Source organism: Canis lupus, chromosome 4 (assembly GCF_003254725.2).
Source record: "Canis lupus dingo isolate Sandy chromosome 4, ASM325472v2, whole genome shotgun sequence".
Lineage (NCBI taxonomy): Eukaryota > Metazoa > Chordata > Mammalia > Carnivora > Canidae > Canis > Canis lupus.
In genome coordinates, this window is record NC_064246.1 from 68,056,307 (window position 1) to 68,083,715 (window position 27,409).

The 27,409-nt window shown below is 35.8% G+C and overlaps 1 protein-coding gene and 1 pseudogene across 1 annotated transcript in view; one reads left to right on the plus strand and one right to left on the minus strand.

Moving 5' to 3' along the window:
• Window positions 1-7,500: 7,500 nt before the first annotated feature.
• FBXO4 (F-box protein 4) overlaps window positions 7,501-27,409 on the minus strand; it is a 43,878-nt gene continuing 23,969 nt past the window's right edge. The window contains exon 6 of the mRNA XM_025436292.3: window positions 7,501-7,651. Within this exon, the coding sequence (XP_025292077.1) occupies window positions 7,545-7,651 (107 nt within the window). The 3' untranslated portion in view covers window positions 7,501-7,544. The remainder of the gene's footprint in view (window positions 7,652-27,409) is intronic.
• LOC112652673 (thymosin beta-4, Y-chromosomal-like) lies at window positions 8,447-8,581 on the plus strand (annotated as a pseudogene).

The following is a 27,409-nucleotide window of genomic DNA, read 5'->3' on the forward strand; positions in this document are numbered from 1 at the left end:
AACACTGCAGATAAAATTGATGGGACAACTCATTGTTAGAATCTATTACAAACCCCATAGACAAAACTGAGAATCACAACGGTTGGCAATCTCCATATTTTCTAATTGTTTGTTGTTTATTGTCTCCCCTGGCAGGCTATATTACGAAAATAATATATTATATTAACAATGATAGAGAGAAGGGAAAGACAGTTACATTGGGATTTAAGTCATGGGGACTCCAATAATGATATTTAATTATTGATTTAGACAAACTATTTTTTAAAGATTTTATTTATTTATTCATGAGAGAGAGAAAGAGGCAAAGGCATAGGCAGAGAGGGAAGCAGGCTCTCAACAGGGAGCGTGATGGGGGGACCTGATCCCATCACAAATACTGGAAAACATATGGCATACTTAAAAAGGCATAAAAAAGAGAAATGTCAAAGAATTAACAAAAGAATCAGAAAATACAATAGACAGACATATCTATTGCAACAGTATATCTAAATAGCTTAAATTCAGCACCATAAAATTAGTTTAGCTAAAGAAAATTAGACAAAATGACACAAGTAAGCTAAAAAGAAAAATGATGGGTGAAGATATATAGAAAAAGGCAATACAGAGAAAGACAGGTGGTAACAATAAAATTAGATAAAGGAAAAATCAGGTAAAAATTATATAAGGGGGATCCCTGGGTGGCGCAGCGGTTTAGCGCCTGTCTTTGGCCCAGGGCGCGATCCTGGAGACCCGGGATCGAATCCCACGTCGGACTCCCGGAGCATGGAGCCTGCTTCTCCCTCTGCCTGTGTCTTTGCCTCTCTCTCTGTGTGTGTGACTATCATAAATAAAAAAATAAAATAAAATAAAATAAAAATTATATAAGGATCATTTTATATTGATAAATATTTCAATTCATAATAAAATGATGTGTATAATTAAGAATGCCTCTGTAATGGGTAATGTTTTCTTGTAATAACAAATATGAAAACTAGAATAGATTTTAAAAATTGACACAGATGGTAGTACTAGAAGTCTATATGTCCCCCTTTGAATTTCAGCAAATTTAGTAGGCAAAAACCAAGCTACTGAGAATATTAATCATATGTTAAGTTATTTCATGTTATATAGACAACACAAGAGTATGTTTTATATTGCAAGGATTATGCTTTTTAAATAAAATGCATAATTGTAAAATCAATAAATCTGACTACATGAAAAACAAAGTTAATAGGAAAATTAGAATGTTTAGCATAAATAATATGGAAAAGGATTATTTTTTGTCAAAAATATAAATTATTATGAAAAACACTAGCAATCTAACAGATAAATGAGCAAAACACTGATTACTCACATAAGTAGTATAATTTTATTAAATATAAAGAAATTTTTAAGTTTGCTATTCATCAAAAACATATAAATTAAATCAGCAGTGAAACTGGGGGATGCTTACTGAATAAATCCAATTTTTAATTACTAAGCCAAGTGAGAATGTCATAGGCTGAGCAGTCTCATATATTGCTAATGATAAAGCTTTCTGGGAAATAAGTGAAAAACTTGAGACTTAATAATGTTCAACATATCTTTTTTATTCAGTAAAGGGTACCCTTGTGGAAATTATACAAAGTACACACAAAAAACATGTAAGCACAAAAAAAATGTAAGCACAGAAATCCTCTTTGCAATATTATATATGAAAACAAACAATATCTAAAATAAATCCATAATCCCTTAATTGAAACCATTAGGAATTTTTTTTTTGCAATTCATCATTTTTTTTTTGGTCTCCACAATGCAAAGACTAAGCCCTTGCATATTTAGGGCAACAGCTCATAATCTATTAATAATTCTGCTGGGAAATACCTTTAAATGGGATAAACATAGATAGTCAATAGCCTCACATCAGTTTAGGTAAGTCTTGTCACTAAATTGGATCAGGCCAGCCCAGGTGCCCTCAGATGAGTTACAAAAACTCTTCTTTTCACAGCTGTTTGGATTTTGAAATTAGAAATAAAGATACAAAATTTTGAAATTATAGAAAAGGGAACAATACTGATGGAATATTTGAAGCACTATTAAATTATGAAGCATCCATATGATACAATATGACTTAGCAAATAAAATTAGAGTCAAAATGGTATAGTCTATAGTACAAGGAAAGTCTTTTTTATAATACCTGGTGGAAATATTAGTATTTGAAATTATATATATATACACATATATTTCCAAGTTTAAAAATATGTGCATAGAATGTAGACAAAATATTATGAATGTTAATAGTAGTTCTTTCTCAGTGTTGGGGTAACGGTTGATTTTTTTTGCTTTATTTTTAAGTCTTATCTATATTTTCCAACTTTTAAAATAATGAGTATGTATTCCTTTTATCGCAGAAAAAAATACAGGGTTTTGAGAGTTTACGGTGTTATTATTAAGATAAATCTAAGCAAGTATTCTTTAACTCACAGAAAGATAAAAGCATATATTTAGTAACAAAATCTGAAACTCTTGACTCTAAAGGTGATTAACAGCAATAGTAGTTCACTAAGGAATTCTTTGGAAACACTATCCCTAAAGAAATCTAAATGATTTACAACTCCTGCCTATATTCTTTTATTTATTCTAAAGATGTGTTTTATGTTCCAATTTCTCATTAAAAAAAAAAAAAACAGCTATTTATTTTTAGTAATCTCTACACCCAGTGTGGGACTCAAACTCACAACCAAAAGATCAAGAGTCACATGCTCTTCTTACTGAACTAGCCAGGCACCCCCCAATTTTTCCTTTATTTTTTTTTAATTTTTTTTTAAATTTTTTTTAACAATTTTTCCTTTAAAATGTTGATAAAACAGTTGTTTGCCACAGGGAAATTAAAAGAAAGGGAGTAAAGAAAAATAAATTAGCTTCAAGATTTGTTCAATCCCCTTTTTACTGCTTTCATCCTGGAATATGCAGAAATGATAATGTAAGAAAGTATTAACCTATGTGTTTGCTCAGTAAAGTTCACACTTACCAAAATATTATCCTGAATATATACCATAGTCTCTTTAGACCTTCCTGGTCTCTTAGCATTTGAGTTCTCAGTCAAACATAATTTTTCTAGTCAACACATACCCCATATACCACCCAAATCTTTAACTTACATTTCCTTGAGTGGCTCAGGCTCTCTGTTCTATAAAGAGACATTGGAGTTGAAATACTTTTTTAAAGTTTATTTTAACTAATCTCTATACCCAACATACGGCTCAAACTCATGACCCCAAAATCAAGAGTCACATGCCCCTGGGACTGAGCCAGGCATGCGCCCCAGAATTGAAATACTCTTAAGACTGTTTCACAACAGACTTTCCCAGAAGGTTCCAAATGTTCAGTATTTGTTCCATTTCCCCAATCCTGTTGTAAATAACAACTTAGGATCTCATCTCGTTAGGTCATAGTCATCACTTGACTCATACAGGGAGTTAGTAGCTGATTATGAGTGAGCATCAAGGCATCTATTTTTAGATCTTTAAAACACAGACCTTCTGGCTAACCTATATCAATCTAATGAATGAATCATATTCTTTTGGTAAGAAAAGATGTAAAAGCTTGTCTTTAACCCTCCCAGTTCCTTTCACTCCTATTAAGTCTGTTCTAAGCCCCAGAGTTAGGGCAGCTGACTCCTGGCTAGTTGTCACAAACAACTTTTAGTTGCATAATGGCTTGATGCATCTCCTTGTTTTGTTTTGTATTTAGGTTGATTCTGGTATAGTTGATACAAATTGGTACACAGGGCCTCTAGTTGTATTTTTGAAAGTAAAAAGAAATCCTATGAAGGGGATATGATCATTTTTTTTAAAAAAATTTATTTATTTATGATAATCACACAGAGAGAGAGAGAGAGAGGCAGAGACACAGGCAGAGGGAGAAGCAGGCTCCATGCACCGGGAGCCCGATGTGGGGATTCGACCCCGGGTCTCCAGGATCACGCCCCGGGCCAAAGGCAGGCTCTAAACCGCTGCACCACCCAGGGATCCCGGATATGATAATTTTTAATGAACTGAAGTTTTTAGCAAAAAGCGAATATAAATTTGCAAAAGAATGAAACACTGTAGTTCCAGATTCCTTGGATATTAGAAAGCTTGAGAATTAAAGTTGCAGGTCCTAGAAAAAGAAATAGCAACCAAGAACCAAGGATGTGTCTTAACAACAGCAGAGGACCTAACTGGATAAGTAGTATATACTGGAGGAGGCTTGTACTGGATCAACGCAATGATTGTTCTCTTTTTTTTATCTCCACATTCTAGTGATGTCACAGTTTTAGCTTGAAATTGGCAATGGGTGTAGTGGCTAACCACAGAAATCATCAAACACTACAAATCAGAACTTCTCTCTCTCTCTCTTTCTCTTTTGTCCTTCAGGCAAGCTGTTAAGCATTTGCTAGACATAGACTAAGGTATATAGTTTTCAGAATTTTTAATAATGTAGCTAGTGGTAGGTGTGATTGTATATTCCTTCAAAGTCAGTGCAGGACACCTAGGTGGCTCCGCGGTTGAGCCTCTGCCTTTGGCTCAGAGCGTGATCCTGGGTCTGGGGATCGAGTCCACATTGGGTTCCTGCAGGGAGCCTTCTTCTTCCTCTGCCTGTGTCTCTGCCTCTCTCTCTGTCTCTCATGAATAAATAAATAAAGTCTTTTTTAAAAAAATTCAGTGCTATATGATGAAAAACAAACTCTACACATAAAGCAGGATATTATTTGAAGTCAGTCTCTGATTAATTGAAGATATACATTGTAAACTCTAGGGCAACTACTAAATAAATTCTTTTGATATAAATAATAAGGCAATAGTGAAGGTAAATGAAATCATAAGAAAAATGCTCAATTAACCAAAGATACAGAAGTGAAAGAAGATAAAAGAAATAAGGAACAGATAAAACAAATAGTAAGATTGTAGATTTTAATCTAACCAGATTAAAAATAACAACTTGTGAATGACCTAACCATACTAATTAAAAACAGAGATTATCAAACTGGATTTTTAAAAGTATACATTATTTATAAGAAGCCCTGTTAATATAAAAGCATAGATAGATTAAAAGTAAAATGATGACAAAAGTTATACTATGCTAAAACCAACAAAAGAAAGCTAGAGTGGCTATTTGGTCATACAAAGTTACTTCAGAACAAGGAATATTACCAATGTTTAAATTAGATAAATTAGATAATAATAAATGGGTCAATTCTCCAAGAAGATCTAACAGTTCTAAATGTGTACATTCCTACCAACACAACCTCAAAATACATAAATCAAAAACTGATAGTGCTGAAAGGAAAAATAGATAAATCCACAACTATAGTTCTACACTTCAATACTTCTCTCTCAGGAATTGCTAAAACAGACAGGAAATCAGTTAAGATATAGGAGACATGAGCAACACTATCAACCAATTTGTCAATATAATGTCATATTATTGGCATTTATAGGACACTCCATCCAACAGCTGAGTAAGCATTTCTTTCAAGTGCATGTGGAATATTCAACAAGATAGACCACACTGGGGGCCTTAAAACAAATTTTACCAAATTTAAAAGAATAGAAATCATACAAAATATGTTTTTTGACCATAACAGAATTAAACTAGAAATAAGAGGTATATCTGAAAATATCTGATATTTGGACATTAAAGCAGCAGTGAATATATCACATATCATCATTTCAACTGAGTTTGATTAGTTTTTTAAGTATGTGATTTAAAAATATGATGACCCCCCCCCCATAGAACAATGAATTACTGTTGGTATATGCAGTCTTGTGTCTTATAGGACTAAATACATCACTTCTCAAAATGATGCCTGGCAGAGTGACTTCAATTTGAAACTGACCTTCAAGAACTAGTCTAACACCATCTCCACATACCTATGTTCATATGACGACCTCCTAGTAATCCTTTTGGACAAATTCAAACATCCCTGAGAAGCCTTCCTTGACAACTGTCATGCCCACTCCTCCTCATCCCCAGAAATTAGACTTTGCTTCTTTCATGTTCCCATAGCACTCTGCACATACCTCTTGTAACACATGTGGTGTCCTCTGTCTGGTTTACTTCAGTTGTCCTTCACACTTCTGTCCAGGTTCAATGCTGATATTCCATGACTCATCTCCCCTACTTACCTTTACTGGTTTGGACACCCCTCTTATATTAGCCCCAACACAATGATTAGTGTAAGGTTTCTCAATAGTAGCACTATTGAAATTTCTGACCTAATACCTCTTTATTGTGAAGGGCTGTCCTGTGCATTGTAGGATGTTTAGCAATATCCTTGACCTCTATCTGGTAAATACTAGTGGCACACAGACCTCAGTCGAAACAATCAAAAAATGTCCAGCTCTCACTCTCTCCAATAAAATAAATAAATCTTAAAAAAAAAAATACCTCCAGGCATGGCCAAATGTCCTTTAAGGGGGCAAAATATTCCCCTTTTGAGAACCACTGAATCACTGCTACTAATCATATTGATTGTGATTAGTCTGTTTTTCTGTTTATTAACCTATTTTGGACCATTGATAACTCACAGAAAAAAGTGCATTTTCTTTCTGAAGCCCAGTAGCTAACACAGAGACTAAGTAAATGCTTATAAATATTTGCTGAAGAAAATGAATGAAATTATGTTGGTTTGATCTTTACCACCTTTCTTCTTCCTTTTCCTTCTGGGATTAGAACATCTTTGAGGACAAAGAGCCTTACTCAGTCACTTTTATAATCCCTGATTCATGCATCAAAATAGTCTGATCCTTGTATTTATTTATTTATTTTTTGATTCTTGTATTTATTATTAAATCATTCAACAAAAGAATTTCTCATGTAAATAAATATGTAAAGAACTGACAGATTATAACTCAGACTTTCAAGAGATAGTAGAAGGGATTCATGTTTAAAATATATATATATGTATATATATATATAATGATTATAATATATATATAATGAAGTAAATGGTACCATAAAAGACTACTATTATAGATAATCATCTGCATAAACTCTTCATAATTTATTTTAATCAATTTATTTCTGCTTTAATAAACTAAATATAACAGGAATGAAAATGATGGAACCAAAACTATAAATGTTCGAAGAACAGAGTAAGACATGTTTTACCTATTTGAAGATCCATATTAAAATGCACATAATCAAGGAGGAAGAAGAGGACACTAGATGATTTATGTCCTTATGGAGTGGTCTTTTTAATAATAATCAAGGCAATCACTACTTTCAAGAAGATTATCTAGCATATAAGATGCTAGTCATGTATACAATTATTATTAGGCAGAAATTTGTCTTTTATATCTTAATTTTTACCAGGAAATACACTTCATTTAAAATCCATCAGTTAAAAAACTAATCTTTAGATTGAATAACTTTTTATTATCTACTTTGTATCTTTTAAAAATTATTATTATAAAAGCAGCATATGTACATTGTAGAAAATTAGAAAAACATAATTAAATCAATCTTTCACCACCAGAGACCACCACTACTAATTACCTTAATTAGGAATTGGCTCACATGGTTATGGAGACTGAGAAGTCCTAAATCTGCCACCAAGAACCAGGAATCTGCTGAAGACCCAGGAAAGCCAATGGTATAGTTCTAGTCCAAGTCCAAGTCTGCAGGCAAGCAAATACCAATGTTCCAGCTAGAAGATAGGCAGAGAAAGAAAATGCTCCTTTACTTGGCCTTTTGCCCTATTGAGACCAGCAGTTAATTAGATGAGGCTGACCCATATTGTAGAGGGCAGTCTGTTTAATTCACCATGATCAAATGTTAATCTCATCACAGATACATAGAGAGTAATATTTCACCAAATACCTGGGTACTTACCTCTAGTCAAGTTAACACATAAAATTAACCATCATACATGCCCTTTGTGGATTCTGACTGCTCCCTTCAAAACTTTAAGACTTAACAATTCTACTTAGAATACGATTCAAGACTTCCTCTACAACACTCATCCCCAAAACACAAAGAGTTTTCTTGAACATATAGTACTGCATTTGGATATTAATACAAATTTTTCATATAAAACATTAGCCGACAAGTGTATTACAAAGATACCTATATTCTAAAGTTTAAATATCAAAATCCAAGAGGTGTTTCACCAGGGAAATATTAAAGTATACCAGTAGCTACTCTAAAAATATGTAAACATACGCACCAGCATAGGTGTGTAAGAATATTTGCAGCAGCTTTACAGTAACCAAAAACTACAAACAACCTGAATGTCCACTTACGGTTGCATAAATGAGTTGTGAAGTATTCACACAACTAAGAAAATGATATAGCCAAATGCTGTAGTATGGGTGACATCACAAATACAATATTGAACAAAAGAAAGAAGGATAAAAACCATTCCAACAGGACACTTGGAAGTGGCCATGGTGTAGATCAGAGTCTGCTTTCTGGAGTGCCTCATTCTGCTTCCTCTGCAACCATGTCTGACAAACCCCATATGACTGAGATTGAGAAATTTGATAAGTTTAAATTAAAGAAGGCAAAAAAGTAAGAGAAAAATCCACTGTCTTTAAAAGAAACGACTGAACAGGAGAAGCAAGCAGGCAAATCGTAACAAAGTGTGGGCCACCAATATGTACTATACATTCTACAAGCACTGCCTTCTTATTTATTTTACTTCTATTAGCTGTTTAACTTTGTAAGATGCAAACAAATTGGATCAAGTTTAAATGACTGCTGCCCTTTTTCCTCATCAAAGAATCAGAACTACTGACAATGAATGCTGAGCCTGCCTCCCCCAGTTGCTTGTCTGGCTGGCAGGGAAGGAAAAGAACTTGCATGTTGGTGAATAAAGCCGGGGGATGGGGGAGTGGAGGACAGTGAGAAATCTAGAATAAAAACCAAGTTGGTCTAAGGTATCCTGCAGACTGTAAAATGCAGTTTAATCAGAGTGCCATTTTTTTGTTCAAATGACTTTAATTATGGGAATGCATAATTTTTAATAAGCAAACTAAAAGTTTAAAATATGAAAAAAATCCAGCAGTATCATTCCATTCATATTAAGTTCAAAAAAGGTGAAACCAGACCATTGTTTAAGGATTTATATATATAGGTTGTAAAAGCATAAAGAGAAAGGAAGGTATGATTATCACAAAGCCAGAATAGTGAGTATCTTCAGGGTGAAGGGCTAAGATTATAATTAGGGAGGAGACCAAAAGCTGAGTGTGCTTAGAAGCTGCCAAAGTTCTATTTTTTGACTTGGGTTACACTAGTGTTTGTTTCATTTTGTTATTGTAAATTAAACAGAAAAAATATATTCTTATAAACTCTTTTATAATAAAAAAGGAAAAGAAATAAATGGAAAAAGTTAGGTTAGGCATTAATGTAGAAGATATGATTACAGGATGTTGGTGCAGGGTACCAACCTCTTCTTGCTGTATCTGAGCATCTGTCAACACATATATAATTGAATTACAGGAGAGAAAAAGAAGGACAACTAAAATAAGTCAGGAGAAAAAGCATTTGCAAAGGAGCTTATAGTTACAAAATGCTCAAAAATAATACATTTGTTGGACTAGAAATTCATAGATGAAAAATCTTCCATATGAATTAAAAGCTTAAAAAACAATTTAGAAGAAGATAAAAACTGAATGCCTTAATGGGGACATAATAGGCATTCATAAAATAATAAAATGTAAAAATGCTGTGGACATGGTTGTATGCAATAAATCCTGCAATTTTCACAACATAAGGATGCCAATGAACTTCAAAAGAAGTCATTTTCAGCAGTTAGGAGAAATTGTATCTTACACAGACAGCAGTAAATTTGCAGTAAGTCACTGTTATTACATGTCCTTAAATTTTGGTATGTGACAGGGGAAAAAATTTCAAATAAACACTGAGTCAGAATATTCAGCCTCAACAAAAACTGTTCCATAATTTCATAACTTTAAAATTCAATAAATAAAATTCAATAAATATTTTTCAACACTTTAACCAAGTTCTGGCACTTGAGGCAAAAATTCAGAAGCATTTCCCTAGCGATTTCTGATTTCCCATAGAGTGCTGCCCTCTGCCGGAAGCTGTAGCCACATCTGATCCCATAAATGAGTTCTTCCCGATGGTACTTTCATTTTTGCAAAAATTTCCACTTTTGTCTTCAGAATGAAATGCATCTATCTTCTCGTTAAAACACTTCATTTAAAATTAGTTGTAAACAAACTAAAGATGTGTTTTCAAGTAAACTAAAAAAAACATTAACCAACTTTCGTATTTAGAAAGAAACCATAAAATGGTAAGCTATATATTATCAATTGGATTGCATTATTCAAAGTACAGGAACTAAAGTTTTAATTATTTTAAAGTAACTTTAAAAACAAGTTCAGGGCTAGATACATGAGAAATAAAAATTAATTTTAAAATTACATGTTCCTCAATACTTAGTTTAAATTACTATTCTATAATTAAGCGGCCATCACTACAAACAGTGTTCTTAATGTTATCACTCCAAACCAGTTTTGAACTGCTTGTATAACATTGCCTTCAAAGTTGTTTAAAAGACATAAGAAAGTCAGTCTAATTATTTTATAATTACAATGTTTTTACTAAAAACATTACTAAATTTCATTGTTAGCATTATTTGCAAACTTAAATATGAATGCCATTTTTATTTTAGAGCAGATATGATTTTTAGAACTAAAGAAAATAATCATGTATATATAAATGCCAGATGTCAGCTTCTGCTTAGAATGTAGAAAGTTACAAGACAATGCCATTCCTACCCTAACAATAACAAGCCAGATAACCAATAAAATCACAGTTTATTAAAAATTCATCAGAGTCAAAAATGGAGGATAATATCTAATGAATTAAAATCCAGAAAGTTACAAACCTCTCTCTAGAGTGAAGAGATCCAACAGTTTCTTTCATCCTTGGTGAAGCAGTGGAAGAGAAAGCTGTCAAGAGAAATAGGTAAGAAGAAAACAGCTGGACTTCTTTAAAAAAATTTGTAGACCAAGTGTAGGCTGTCATGAAAGTTGAGAATCCTTAGGACATAGAGTATGCCCACCTACCAACATTTTCTCATGGGACTTCATAGGGGGTCATGAGAAATACTGGGACTAGGGTAAGAATGCTAAGAGAAACTTTCACACACTAGGGTTTTACAATGATGCAGCAGGCAGCTAACTTCAGTGGAAGAGGGACGGGAATGCTGAGAGACATCTGCTCCTCCAAGGTACGGTGTACAAGACCTCATGAGCTCTGAGGGCAGGAAAGGAGAACTGAGGCAAGTTCTGTAAGATCTTGGGGCCCAATACTGAGTAAGAGGCAGTGATAATCTCCAAGTGGGAGAAGGGCAGGAAAGCTGAAAGAGACTCTCCTCTGAGGTATAAGCATAGGGGGTTTACTGCAATGTGGAAGCAGCAGAAGAGAAACTACGTGACCTCCTTAGGGACTTGAGGTCTTCAGTGAGTACTAAGCAATGACTGATTTGGGCTATGGTAGAGGCAAGAATGCTGAGAGACATCCCTCTGAGATGCAGATAACCAGGATCTGTGGAAGGCTGAAGGCAAAGCAGAAAAATTGAAACAAATCCTCCAGATACTCAGGACTCAAGTCTGGTTAAAAGAAAATTCTGACCACTTGCACAAATTATTTGAAGCCTATGGCAAAATAAACACAACTAAAGAAACAGCCAAGCCTAAATCCAACTCAAATATAGATGAGATTGACTCATCTTCTTATTTTTATCTCTTTTTAGGGGCCTGATCAAAGGAATGTGCCCTTTTCTGGGTGTAAATATTATTTGCCTCGGCTTCTATTGCACTATTATCAATATCAAACCATCGATCACAGGAAAAAAAAGTGACTTGTTCTCAAAAGAGACAAGAGTCAATTAAAACCTGATCCGGGGGGGGCGGGGCAAGCTGGCAGAGGAGTGGGTTCCCCAGGTCACCTGTCCCCACCAACTTACCTACGTAACTTTCAAATCATCCTGAAAACCTACAAATTCAACCTGAGATTTAAAGAGAGAACACCTGGAATGCTACAGAGAGAAGAGTTTGTGCTTCTCACGAGGTGGGAAGGCGGAAAATAAATAAATAAATAAATAAGAATCAAGTAGGGGAGAGACCCCCACGAGGAGCCAGGCTAAGGGGGGGGTTGTGAGAGCTTCCAGGAGAGGAGAAGCAGGAACTTTTAAAAATCCGCAATGGATTCTTTCCGGACAGAAAGGCACTCGCAGGGAACTCGGGCAGGATCCCAGGAGGGGCAGTGGGGCCCCCAGGTTCCCGGGGTCCTAACAAACGAAGTGCGCCCCGGGGAGAGCGCCGCACACTGCAAGGGCCCAGCGCTCCTGGCGGGGCCTCCGGAGCAGCTCAGGCAGCATCTCCACGCAGAAGGGCCTGCGCACCTGGGGAGCGCGATTCCAGCAGCGCAGGTCCCGGAGATTAGGGTGCCGGGGGACACAGCCCAGGATCCTGTGCTCCCCCCGGACAGGCGGAGACGGGAAAGCCCAGGACAGCGAGGACGCTCCGCCACCGGGTGCCCCCGAGCTGTGCAGATCAGCGCTTTCCGCCCCTGGAGCATCCAGGCCGTGCAGACTGGGAACTGCGGTAGTTACTGCGGGAGCTGACGCCGGGGCTGGAGAGCTGCCCGTCGCCACTGTTGTTCCTCCTGGTGTCACCCTGTGCCTTGGAGGGTCAGGGTTGCCAGGGAACAGGGGCCTCCCAGGATAAACAGCTCCACTGAGCCGTGCACCGGCAGAGGGCGGGGAAGCTCCCCCAGGTGCACACACCTGAGAATCCGCACAGCAGGCCCCTCCCCCAGAAGACCAGCTGGAAGGACTGGGGAAGGGCAAGTACTTGACCAAGTAGTGCTGGAAAGCTCCAGGGGAAGTCGAGGAATTACAGTATATAGAACCAGAGGATACCCCGCCTTGTTTTTTTTCTTCTTCTTCTTCCTTTTTCTAGTACAACTCGCTTTTAGCCTCTCTGCACTGAACAAAATGACTAGAAAGAAGAACTCACCACAAAAGAAAGCATCAGAAACAGTACTCTCTCCCAGAGTTACAGAATTTAGATTACAAGTCTATGTCAGAAAGCCAATATAGAAGCACAATTATAAAGCTACTGGTAGCTCGGGAAAAAAGCATAAAGGACTCAAGAGACTTCATGACTGAAGAATTTTGATCTAATCAGGCTGAAGTTAAAAATCAATTAGATGAGATGCAATCCAAACTGGAGGTCCTAATGATGAGAGTTAATGAGGTAGGACAAGAGTGAGTGACGTAGAAGACAAGTTGATGGCAAAGAAGGAAACTGAGGAAAAAAGAGAAAAACAATTAACAGACCATGAGGAAAGGTTAAGGGAAATAAATGACAGCCTCAGAAGGGAAAATCTACATTTAATTGGGGTTCCAGAGGGCGCCAAGAGGGACAGAGGCCCAGAAAGCATATGAGCAAATCATAGCTGAGAACTTCCCTAATTTGAGGAGGGAAACAGGCATTCAGATCCAGGAAATAAAGAGACCCCCCCCAAAAAAATCAATAAAAACCGTTCAACACCTTAACATTTAATAGTGAAACTTGCAAATTCGAAAGATAAAGAGAAAATCCTTAAAGCAGCAAGAGGCAAGAGATCCCTAACTTATATGGAGAGAAATATTAGATTAACAGCAGACCTCTCTACAGAGACCTGGCAGGCCAGAAAGGGCTGGCAGGATATATTCAGGGTCCTAAATGAAAAGAACATGCAGCCAAGAATACTTTATCCAGCTAGGCTCTCATTCAGAATACAAGGAGAGATAAACAGCTTCCAAGATAGGCAGAAACTGAAAGAATATGTGACCACCCAACCAGCTCTACAAGAAATATTAAGGGGGGGGGATCCCTGGGTGTCTCAGTGGTTTAGTGCCTGCCTTCGCCCCAGGTGTGATCCTGGACACCCGGGATCGAGTCCCAAGTCGGGGTCCCTGCATGGAGCCTGCTTCTCTCTCTGCCTGTGTCTCTGCCTCTCTCTCTCTCTCTCTCTCTCTCTCTGTGTGTGTCTCTCATGAATAAATAAATAAAATCTTTAAAAAAAAGAAATATTAAGAAAGAGGATGCCCAAAGAAATAATCCACAAAAACAGGTACTGAATAGGTATGATGACCGTAAATTCATATCTTTCAATAGTAACTCTGAATGTGAATGGCCTTAATGATCCCATCAAAAGACACAGGGTTTCAGACTGGATAAAAAAGCAGGACCCATCTATTTGCTGTCTACAAGAGACTCATTTTAGACCTAAGGACACCTACAGCCCAAAAATGAAAGGTTGGAGAACCATTTACCATTCAAATGGTCCTCAAAATAAAGCAGAGGTAGCTATCCTCATATCAGATAAATTAAAGTTTATCCCAAAGACTGTAGTAGGAGATGAAGAGGGACACTATACCATACTTAAAGGATCTATCCAACAAGAGGATCTAACAATCACGAATATTTATGCCCCTAGTGTGGGAGCTGCCAAGTATATCAATCAATTAAAAACCAAAGTAAAGGGATCCCTGGGTGGCGCAGCGGTTTGGCGCCTGCCTTTGGCCCAGGGCGCGATCCTGGAGACCCGGGATCGAATCCCACATCGGGCTCCCTGCATGGAGCCTGCTTCTCCCTCTGCCTGTGTCTCTGCCTCTCTCTCTCTCTCTCTGTGTGACTATCATAAATAAATAAAATCTTAAAAAAAAAAAAACAAAGTAAAGACATACTTAGATAATAATACACTAATACTGTGAGATTTCAACACAGCGCTTTCTGTAAATGACAGATATTCTAAGCATAACACCTCCAAAGAAACAAGAGCTTTAAATGATACACTGGACCAAATGGATTTCACAGATATTTACAGAACTTTATATCCAAACGCAACTGAATACACATTCTTCTCAAGTGCACATGGAACTTTCTCCGGAATACACCACATACTGGGTCACAAATCAGGTCTCAACTGACACCAAAAGATTAGGATTGCCCCCTGCATATTTTCAGACCATAATGCTTTGAAACTTGAACTCAATCACAAGAAGAAATTTGGAAGAAACTCAAACACGTGGAGGTTAAAGAGCATCCTGCTAAAAGATGAAAGAGTCAACCAGGAAATTAGAGAAGAATTAAAAAGATTCAAGGAAACTAAACACAATTTTTCTAATTAAAAAAAATTTAAAAAGATCATGGAAACTAATAAGAATGAAGATACAACCATTCAAAATCTTTGGGATACAGCAAAAGCAGTCGTAAAGGGGAAACCATGCAATACAAGCATCCCTCAAGAATATAAAAAATAGTGAAAGGGAATAAAGGGGAAAGGAGAAAAAATGAGTGGGAAATATCAGAAAGGGAGACAGAACATGAGAGACTCCTAACTCTGGGAAACGAACTAGGGGTGGTAGAAAGGGAGGTGGGCGGGGGGGGGGGGGGTGACTGTGTGACAGGCACTGAGGGGGGCACTTGATGGGATGAGCACTGGGTGTTATTCTATATGTTGGCAAATTGAATACCAATAAAAATGACTTTATTTTTTAAAAAAGCATCCCTCAAAACATTGAAAAAAAATTCAAATACACAAGCTAACCTTGCACCTAAGGAACTGGAGAAAGAACAGCAAATAAATCCTACACCAGGCAGAAGAGAGTTAATAAAGATTCGAGCAGAACTCAATAAAATAGAGACCAGAATAACTGTAGAACAGATCAACAAAACCAGGAGTTGGTTCTTTGAAAGAGTTAATAAGATAGATAAACCATTAGCTAGCCTTCTTAAAAACAAAAGAGAAAACACTCAAATTAATAAAATCATGAATGAAAAAGGAGGGATCACAACAAATACCAAGGAAATTCAATTCATATGATTTTAAAAACATAATATGAGCAGCTATATGCCAATATATTAGGCAATCTAGAAGAAATGGGCGCATTTCTGGAAAACCACGAACTACCAAAACTGCAACAGGAAGAAATAGAAAACCCAAACAGGCCAATAACCAGGGAGGAAATTGAAGCAGTCATCATAAACCTCCCAAGACACAAAAGTCCAGGGCCAGGTGGCTTCTCAGGTAAATTCTATCAAAAGTTTAAAGAAGAAACATACTTATTCTACTAAAGCTGTTCCGAAAGATAGAAAGGGATGGAATACTTCCAAACTCGTTTTATGAAGCCAGCATCATCTTAATTCCAAAACCAAACAAAGGAGAATAATAGACCAATATCCCTGATGAACACAGACGTGAAAATTCTCAACAAGATGCTAGCCAATAGGATTCAACAGCACATTAAGAAGATTATTCCCATGACCAAGTGGGATTTATCCCCAGGATGCAAGGCTGATTCAATACTCGTAAAGCAAACAATGTGATAGATCATACCAACAAGAGAAAAAACAAGAACCATATGATCCTCTCAATAGATGTAGAGAAAGCATTTGACAAAATACAGCATCCATTCCTGAACAAAACTCTTCAGAATGTAGAGATAGAGGGAACATTCCTCAGCATCTTAAAAGCCATTACGAAAAGCCCACAGCAAATATCATGGTGAAACACTGGCAGCCTTTCCACTAAGATCAGGAACACAATAAGGATGTCCACTCTCACCATGGCTATTCAACATAGTACTAAAAGTTCCAGCCTCAGCAATCAGGCAACAAAAAGAAATAAAAAGCATTCCAATTGGCAAAGAAGAAGTCATACTCTCCCTCTTTGCAGATGACATGATACTGTACATAGAAAACCCCAAAGACTCCACCCCAAGATTGCTAGAACTCATACAACAACTCGGCGGTGTGGCAGGATACAAAATCAATGGCCAGAAATCAGTGGCATTTCTATACACTAACAATGAAACTGAAGAAAGAGAAATTAAGGAGTCAATCCCATTTACAATTGCACCAAAAGCATAAGATACCTATGAATAAACCTAACTGAAGAGGTAAAGGACCTATACCCTGAAAACTACAGAACACTTCTGAAAGAAATGGAGGAAGATGGAAAAATATTCCATGCTCATGGATTGGAAGAATGAATATTGTGAAAATGGCAATGCTACCCAGGGCAATTTACACATTCAATGCAATCCCTATCAAAATACCATGGACTTTCTTCAGAGAGTTGGAACAAATCATCTTAAGATTTGTGTGGAATCAGAAAAGACTCCGACTAGCCAGGAGAATATTGAAAAAGAAAACCATATCTGGGGGCATCACAATGCCAGATTTCAGGTTGTACTACAATGCTGTGATCATCAAGACAGTGTGGTACTGGCACAAAAACAGACACATAGATCAATGGAACAGAACAGAGGACCCAGAAATGGGCCCTCAACTCTATGGTCAACTAATATTCGACAAAGAAGGGAAGACTATCCACTGGAAAAAGGACAGTCTCTTCAATAAATGGTGCTGGGAAAATTGGACAGCCACATGCAGAAGAATCAAACTAGACCACTCTCTTACACCATACACAAAGATAAACTCAAAATGGATGAAAGATCTAAATGTGAGACAGGAATCCATCAAAATCCTAGAGGATTTTTCCACAGGCAACACCCTTTTGAACTTGGCCACAGCAACTTCTTGCAAGATACATCCATGAAGGCAAGGGAAACAAAAGCAAAAATGAACTATTGGGACTTCATCAAGATAAAAAGCTTCTGCACAGCAAAAGAAACAGTCAACAAAACTAAAAGACAACCTACAGAATGGGAGAAGATATTTGCAAATGACCTATCAAATAAAGGGCTAGTATCCAAGATCTATAAAGAACTTATTACACTCAACAGCAAAGAAACAAACAATCCAACCATGAAATGGGCAGGAGACATGTACAGAAATTTCACCAAAGACATAGACATGGCCAACACGCACTTAAGAAAATGCTCCACATCACTGGCCATCAGGGTAATACAAATCAAAACCACAATGAGATAACACCTCACACCAGTGAGAATGGTGAAAATTAACAAGGCAGGAAACAACAAATGTTTGAGAGGATGTGGAGAAGGGGGAACCCTCTTGCACTGTTGGTGGGAATGTGAACTGGTGCAGCCACTCTGGAAAACTGTGTGGAGGGTCCTCAAAAAGTTAAAAATAGAACTGCCCTACGACCCAGCAATTGCAGTGCTGGGGATTTACCCCAAAGAACAGATGCAGTGAAACGGCAGGACACCTGCACCCCAATGTTTATAGCAGCAATGTCCACAATAGCCAAACTGTGGAAGGAGCCTTGGTGTCCATCGAAAGATGAATGGATAAAGAAGATGTGGTCTATATATACGATGGAATATTACTCAGCCATTAGAAATGAATACCTACCATTTGCTCCAACGTGGATGGAAGTGGAAGTTATTATGCTGAGTGAAGCAAGTCAATTGGAGAAGGACAAACATTATATGGTCTCATTTATTTGGGGAATATAAAAAATCGGAAAGGGAATAAACAGGGGAGGAGAGAAAATGAGTAAAAATATCAGTGAGGGTGACAGACCTTGAGAGGCTTTTAACTCTGGGAAATGAACAAGGGGTTGTGGAAGGGAGGTAGGCGGGGGGAATGGGGTGACTGGGTGATGGGCACTGAGGGGGGCACTTGACGGGATAAGCACTGGTGTTATGGTATATGTTGGCAAATCGAACTCCAATAAAAAAAATATACAAAAAACAAAAAAAAAAAATACCTGATCCAAAGATGGTCCAAGTGCTAGAATGATCAAAGAGGGACTTTAAAATAACAATAATAAATATATTCATGAATTTCTTTGAAAAAGGTAGACAGCATGTATGAACAAATGGAGAATTATAGTATAATGGTAAAAACTACCAAAAAGAGCCAGATAGTAACCTAAAAGTGAAAAATAAAATATAGGATGAAGAATTATTTTAATGGACTCATTAGCATACTGAACACATCATATGAATCAGTGAATTTGGTTGAAAATTGAAATTGAAATTACCCAAATTAAAACACAAAGAGAAAACATTTTTAAAAGAGGGGTGATAAGAACATCCAATAATTGTGAAACAGTATCAAATAGGTTCACATTTGTATATCTGGAGTCCCACAACAGAAACAACAACAAAATTAGAGAAGAAATATCAGCAGAGGTAAGGAGTGACAATTTTCCAAAATTGATGGAAGATGTCAACCTGAGGACCTGAGAAGTTCAGAGAAACCCAAGAAAAGTAAATACAAAAAAAAAAAAAAAACATGTAGGCATATCATAATCATACTGCTATCATCTAAAAGATAAAGATAAAATCCTGAAATCAGAGGAAGAAACACTGCATACAATGAACAATGATGAGAGTAATGGCTGACCTCTTATCAGAAAAAAAAAAGAGCAATGTAATGGCATCTTAAAGTTCTTAGAAAAAAAAGAAGAAAGAAAAACTGTTAATCTATAATTCTATATCCAATAAAAATGTCCTTTAAAAATGAAGTCAAAATAAACACACTTGGGAGCAGGCAAAAACTGCAAGGATTCATGCACAGACTTGCATTGTAAGAAATATTAAACACTAGTGCTCTACGGGGCTTTTTCAGTAATTTTTCTCTCTGTGTTTCAATTGTATATTTTCAAATGCTGTGTCTTCAAGTTCAGTAATCACTTCTGCAATGTCTAATCTATCACAAATTCCATTTTAAGATTGTATTTCTTCATTTGTGAGAGACAGAGAGAGAGAGCACGCACAAGCGGTGTCCGGGGGTAGGAGACAGAGAGAAGCAGTCTGGCTCCCGACCGAGCAGGAATCCAGACTGGGACTAGATCCCAGGGCCCTGGGGGTCACAACCTGAGTTGAAGGCAGACATTTAAGCGATGGAGCACCCAGGCGCCCACCCCTCAAATCCCACTTACTACATTTTCATTTCACACACCGTAGTTTTAATCCCTGGAAGTTCAATTTACGTCTTTTTAACATTTTCTGTCTTTACTTAACATGCACAATATTTACTCCAGCTTCTTGAAATTGGGGGTGTAGTTATAGTAATTGTTTACTGTCCTGGTTTATTAATTCTGTCTTCTGTGCCAAATCTGGATCAGTTTATAGATTATTTTTCATCTCTATAAGGATAATACCTGGCTTCTTTGCATGATAATTTTTTATTGGATGCTAGACATTTTGAATTTTATATTGCTGGATGCTGTATATTTTTGCATTTCTGTAAATATTCTTGAGCTTTATTCTGGAGTGCTACTAAGTTGCTTAGAAACAGTGTGATCCATTTAGCTCTTCCTTATGAGTGTTGTTAGGAGAGACCAGAGCAGCATTTAGCTTGGAGTTGATTTTGCTGTTACTGAGGCAAAAAAATCTCTGAGAACTCTACCTTGATTCCAGAATTATGAGGTTTCCCACATTGGCTGATGTCTTCTTTAAGTCCTGGGTATTGTTCTCTCTAATCCTTTCTGGTGGTTCTTTCTCCAGCCTCAAGTAGATTCTTCACCCTCATGCACTGATCAGTATTGAACTGAAAACATACACAGAACTCTGCAGATCTCCATATTTTTCTCCCTCTCTCTCCATAACACACTCATCTGTGATTCTCCGGTTTTGTTGGCCTCCCCAAATTCCCTGCTTTATCTTCTCAACTCAGGGAGACCACCATGCTTTATCTGGGTTCTCTCTCTCTTATGGCCTGGGAAATCTGTAGCCAATAAGCTTGGGAAACTATAGATCTCATCTCATTTATTTATATAGTGAAGGGAATAACTACTTTTCATTGTCTAATGTTCAAGGTCTTGAAAACTGTTCTTTCATATGTTTTATTCAGTTTTTGGTTACTTAAGGAAGTAAATCTTGTCTCCAAATTTACCCTCCATCTTGGCTAGAAACAGAAATCTTTGCATTATGCTTTTTAAAATATTCTAAATCCATGTGTTCTGTGTATTATGACTGAAATGCTTTTCCTTTGAGACCCAGTCAAGTAAAAAGCCTTTTCATTCTTATATGACATCAAGTTTAGAATACAATATGAATTGTGGAGGCAGTGAAAGTCATGACTTTAAATAGGGGTGTACACACAAAAAGAAAGGCATATGAAAAGACATTGACCCTATGATACTCACCTGTTTACCTACTTCCTTCTTCATTTTCAAATTCTTCTCTGACCTGACTTACCTTTAGGACCAGATGTTCCTGCAAAGAACGTGATTACTTTCCACTCTGGGAGTTGCATAAAATATCTAAAAACTCATATACCAAATTTGTTTCAAATTTGCGATCTCTCTTTCATCTAGGTAAGGTATCCTTACCTACCTTTTCTAGAATTTCTCTACAACTGAAGAAATACAAACATAAGCAACACACACACACACACCCCTATCAATTCCATACTAAGTTAGTGTCTACATTTTAGTTTTCAGCTGGAAAGGTACTTTAAAAATTTAATTAACTAAAATTAATCTCTGACGTCTCTCTTTTGGACAGCTCTCCTTCACTTCTGACAAACATATTTATCACAATCAATGATTATGAAGTGATTAAAATATAAAGTAACATCCTATCTTTCTAAGGACAGTGAAAAAAGGCAACATGAGTAGGTTATAAATCTTTCTATTACTTGCAGTATGAAGAATAGGCCACCAGCTGGTATTTAAATAACTAAATTGTTTTACTGAAAATTCAGAATAGAGGGATTGGCTAGATGTGGATGATGCATTATGATTATATGATTCAGTGCTATGTTCAGGGGTCATTGTTTTGAGGAGCATGGTTATAAAGCTTCAATGAATAACCATCTTAATTTGACACTGATATTACATGTTGCACACGAATGAAACAGAAGGAAAAGGGAATATCATGACATTTATTGTAGAATATTTTTCTATTGCTTCCATTTCTCATAATAAAAATACATTATTCATGAAGTGTTTACTCTTCAAAATATTTTTAAATTTCCCAGTTTTGAAAAATAATAGCACATTTTAAATATTCCTTTAAATACTTTTTTTAAAGTCAAGCAGTCTAATTTTGTCCCTCTCAATGATGAGTCTAGTAAAGCAAAATCAAGTTTAAAAATGAGATTATTTGGATAAATTCAGGTAACTCTTTCCTTTGTATCATTTGAAGACAAAAAACTTGTAGGAACTGAGTAATCTTTCCTTTCTGTATTAATTAACTGGATTGAATGCTGCAACTGAAATTCATCACATCATTCCCTGTTTTAGCCATATTCTCTCATTGACCTCTGTATTTGGGAGGACAGTCTGGCCTGCTGGTAGTGTCAGATTAGGATTTAGAAGCCTTTGATTTGGAATGCTAATTTTCTAGTTCAGAGGTTTTCAACTTTTGTTCAGCTTTGACACATGAAGGAGGATGCTCCCATGCATAACATGAGACATTTTCTTCTTTTTCCTTCTCTTAAGGAAATACTAGGAGGCAAGTGAAATTAAATTACTTTATTATGGAATTGAACTCAATTGTGGCTCAACAAGTATAAAACCAGAAGTCTAAGAAGTATTTGAGGACTGAGGCTAACAATTACATTATACTTTCTCAACATGCTGTATTCCAATGACTATAGAATATATGAGTGTTAGTACTGGCCCTGTCACTTACTACTTGGGTGTCTATGGACAAATCACTTCATCTTGATGAATCTTGAATTGGGTGTATAGTTTCTCGAAAGACTTAATGAGATAAAATGAGAAATGTGGTGGATACATTAGAAAAGCATGCACAAATATAAGGTATTTTTAAGGTATTTTTTTATATTACTACCTTCATTTGTGAAGTTAGCAGTAGTGATATTTATTGATATTTAGTAGTGATTTTGCTCCCATGGCCCCAAACGCATAGGTTAGTAGGGTTTTTTTTGTTTTTGTTTTTGTTTTTTTTTGCTTATACTTTATCCTCTAATCTTAAGTTTATATTTCTTTCTATACTCAAATCTTTAGGTTTATTTCTTTGTTCTTTATTTTTTTATTTTTATTTTTTTTATTTATGATAGTCAGAGAGAGAGAGAGAGGCACAGAGACATAGACAGAGGGAGAAGCATGCTCCATGCACCGGGAGCCCGACGTGGGATTCGAGCCCGGGTCTCCAGGATCGCGCCCTGGGCCAAAGGCAGGCGCCAAACCGCTCCACCACCCAGGGATCCCCTATTTCTTTGTTCTTTAATAAAAATATGAGAACACATGGAAGTGAAGGTGGTAAAGTCATGTAAGGAAACACATCATTTACCTTCATTAAGTCCCGTTTTTGGATTTCACCAATAGCTACCACCAAAGTTGCTAAGAAAATTCTTACCACACCTGTGCTTACTCTATCTTCTTAACTTTACTGCCTCACTCTATTTGAACCTCTAAGAATACTGTGCTCTGTCTTGACAATTTTTAGCAACCCCAGGATTTACTTGCATCATTGCATAAAAAGGCATAACCCTGTCAGTACCACATACATGAGAACAAGCAAAGCAGAACTCTCTTAATTCATTAGCATTCACTTTGAAGCACTGAACTCCTAATTAAGATTCATAAGTATTCATATTCATTCAGGCTATTCTACATTTTATTTGCTACATTTGGTTAGAAACATTTAGACACATTAACTGTTCTTCCAGTCAGAACAAATACTTCCTGTGTTTGTGGATAAGCCAATTGATAATTGTCCTTTATCAAAAGCAAAACATAAAAACATGCTTTGTTTCCATTTTCAATTTTCCTTTATTTCTTCACATAAGTCATTGTATTTGGACAGAGAAAAATAATTATTTTAAGAATAAACTTTTGAATTGGTATTGTTAGCTTTTTCCAATGGCCATAATGTCCTCAGAAGTTATGCTGATAAATATATTATAGAAAACAATGAACCTGAGAAGTTTGCACCTTTGATAAAAAAATGATCACATGAGGGAAGGGTAACTTGAAGCTCCATCACCTAAGTAATGGTTGAAGGGCTGATGGTTGATTATTTCACAGGAAAGATTTTATGGGCTGAGGAACAGCTTTTGTTAGAACATAAGAGAGGCATTTTATTTACTCTATGTTATCTCAAAAGATACAACCAGGATTGATATGTAGAAATTATAAGGAAAGAAAGTGTAGCTCAAAAAAGTAAGACCTCGTTTACAATTATATTTGTTCAAAAATAATATAATTTGATTGGAGAATACCACAGGATAATAGGGCCACCAAAATTAGAATCTCCATATATCTTTTTATTACTATACAGATCAGAGACAATGAATAAGACAACCAAAACTCATGCCCTTTTCATGATTAAAACTGAATAATACTTCAATTTACATGTGACTAAGAAAACATTCTGAGGCCACAAGAACCACCTCTGGGGTACCCTGCAGAGCAGCAAGTGAGCACTTGAGGTGTGGAATACAAATATAATCACCTTCCGAAAGATAGAGTCCCACTATCTCTTGATAGAGAATAAATCTGTTATCTGGATGTTCAGAGTTCTGGTTATGGGGAATTGAGAGGGTGAGCCTTGAAAATGGATGCAATCATATTGGGAGTTGAATCCCATCTCCAGAAGAGTGGAAAGACTTGGAAGGAGGAATGGCTTTGGATTCTCATGGATTTGGGGGATAAGGAGGAAGAAGGAAATAAGTAGTAGGAAGTATTATACAAAAACAAAAGAAAATAGAAACATCATCAAAAGATGTCATTATCCTCTCTCCTCTGCGCACAAAAGAATATAGACGTTAATTAGAGAACCTGCACTTCATCATACCAACAGAAGAGGAGACTCGCGCTAAGAAATCTAAAAAGCCACCAATTGTTATTGCTGGCATAGGAAAATGTAAGATACTCCAAAATTAACAGAAAAAGGAAGACACCATCCATACTAAAGGTATTGTAATAGAAAACCAAAAAATGAAAAGCAAAATATTTCAGATGATGAAAATTATCCCCAAAAAACAACCACAAAACAGAGAAAATGTATAACAAAATATGCCAATCTAAATTAAATATCCTTAAGCAAATATTTGCTGACATGAAAAAAACCTCAAAGAACATTTAAAAGTCCAAAATAAAAATAACATAAGAAGATGGAAAATGTGAGTTGACTAAGATCAGGGACAAAGTTGAAAATAAAGAAAAAATTGGAAAACATCTGAGGAATAACAGATTATGAGTAAAAATTAAGACAATAAGTTAATTGGAATGAAAGAGAAGTAAAAAGGATCAGCAAGAAAATGATAGACAAATGAGAAAAAATGTAAATAAAGAAATGGTCATTAATGAAGGGATTAGCACAAAGATAACCATAAGAACAAAAACAAACAGAACATGTAAAATACATAATATTTTATATATAACATATAATATTAAAAGTACTAAGGAACATAAAATATATATAGACAACATAGAAAAAGAAATGCAGGGACTCCTGGGTGGCTCAGTGATTGAGCGTCTGCCTTTTTGGTTCAGGATGTGATCCCAGAATCCCGGGATCAAGTTCCACATCGGGCTCCCTGCTTCTCCCTCTGCCTATGTCTCTGCCTCTCTCTCTCTGTGTCTCTCATGAATAAATAAATAAAATATTTTTTTAAAAATAAAAAGAAATGTAACAAATATATAACACACAGTAAATATTATTTAAACATATATCAATAAATAAAAATGAACAACTCACCTATTAAATAAAAAACATTTTCAGATTGGCTCATGTAGCAAAACTCAACTATTAAATAAACAGACCAACTTAAACTGATTCAGAAAAGCTAAACAGGTAAAAGCAGGTACATTCCATGGCTTAAAAATATTAAATTAGACAAAAAATTTACTTCATAATGCTAAAGAATCCAATTCACAGTGAAGAAGTAATGGCAATGAACACATATTCACCATACAATGCAGCAACTTTCTTAACAAAGTACAAATTACAGAAAACACAAGAAGAAACAGACAGAGCTATAGTAATAACAGGGGAGCTTAATACTTCTCTCTCACTCAAAAAAAAGAATAAAAAAGAACAAAAACATTAAGATATATATATAGCCTTCATAATGTAATGAATAAGGTAGATCTTATTGACACATATTAAAAAACATACTTTCTTTTCAAGTAAACCTGAAGCATTCAGTAAATCTGACCATCTATGAGATCGCCAAAAACTGTTTTAAGTTTCATAAAGTAAAACTAATGCCACATTCTTGGACTATAAAATAACAATTAGAAATTAATTAAAAACAAAACAAAGATCCTCCAATGAAAGACCGTTCAATAAAAAAAAAAATTAACTTTGTATTAAACAATTCTTTGCAAATGAAGAAATAAAAATAAAAATTTCTCAATTTCTAAAGAATTGTGATAAAAAATAAAAATTAAAGAATCTATGGAATACAACAAAAGTGATCAGAAGAAAATGTATAACCTTAAACACATATCAATAAAATGAAAGTTTAAGAATAATCAAATTCCCAACAGTTATAAAAAGTACAGTAAAGTAAACCTGAAGTATAATAAAGAAGAGTAATAACAGCAGATATTAATGAGGCATAAGAAAGGAGAACAGGGATCCCTGGGTGGCGCAGCGGTTTGGCGCCTGCCTTTGGCCCAGGGCGCGATCCTGGAGATCCGGGATCGAATCCCACATCGGGCTCCCGGTGCATGGAGCCTGCTTCTCCCTCTGCCTGTGTCTCTGCGCCTCTCTCTCTCTCTCTGTGACTATCATAAATAAATAAAAATTAAAAAAAAAAAGAAAGGAGAACAATATGCTAAATAAAACACTAGTTCTTAAAAAGTAAGTAATACAAAGTACTAACCAGCTTAACCAGTCAAGAGGGAAAAAAGGAGAAAGCATACAAAGTAAGACATGATAAAGAGAAATTTATCTTGAAACAAGATTTATTTTAAAATCATAAGACAGTAAATTTATAAATATCTATGCAAATAAACTAGAAAAACCTAGATGATATAAATAATTTCCTAGGAAAAAAATGAATCCTATATAGATAGGCAGATTAAACAGACCAATTTCCATAGAATAAGTAGAGAAAGTTATCAAAATGCTGAAGCAAAAAATAATCCTAATCAAATATTAGCAAAAGATATCAATAGTATATGAAAATAATATAATATAAGGCAAGAAAGATTTATTCCAAAATTGTAAGAATGGCTTAATATTCATTTAGTATCTTTCACTCTATTAATAATTGAAGAATTGTATTATCACCATAGAAGCTAAAAAGGGCCTTAACAAAATTTGACACTTATCCTTCATTTTAAAAAACACTTCATAAAATAGTATTTAATGCTTACGTTCTTAACATGATTACTAAACATCACTCCTAAAGCCAACATCTTTCATAATGGGAAAACTTCTAACAAGAGGCATTCCCACCAGGATGAGGAACAAGACAAAGAAGGAGATCCATTGTCTAAGTATTCTTTAATATTAGATTGGCAGTATTAGCAAAGCAAAATTAAACAGTAGATTAAGCATTGTAAAAGAAGAAAG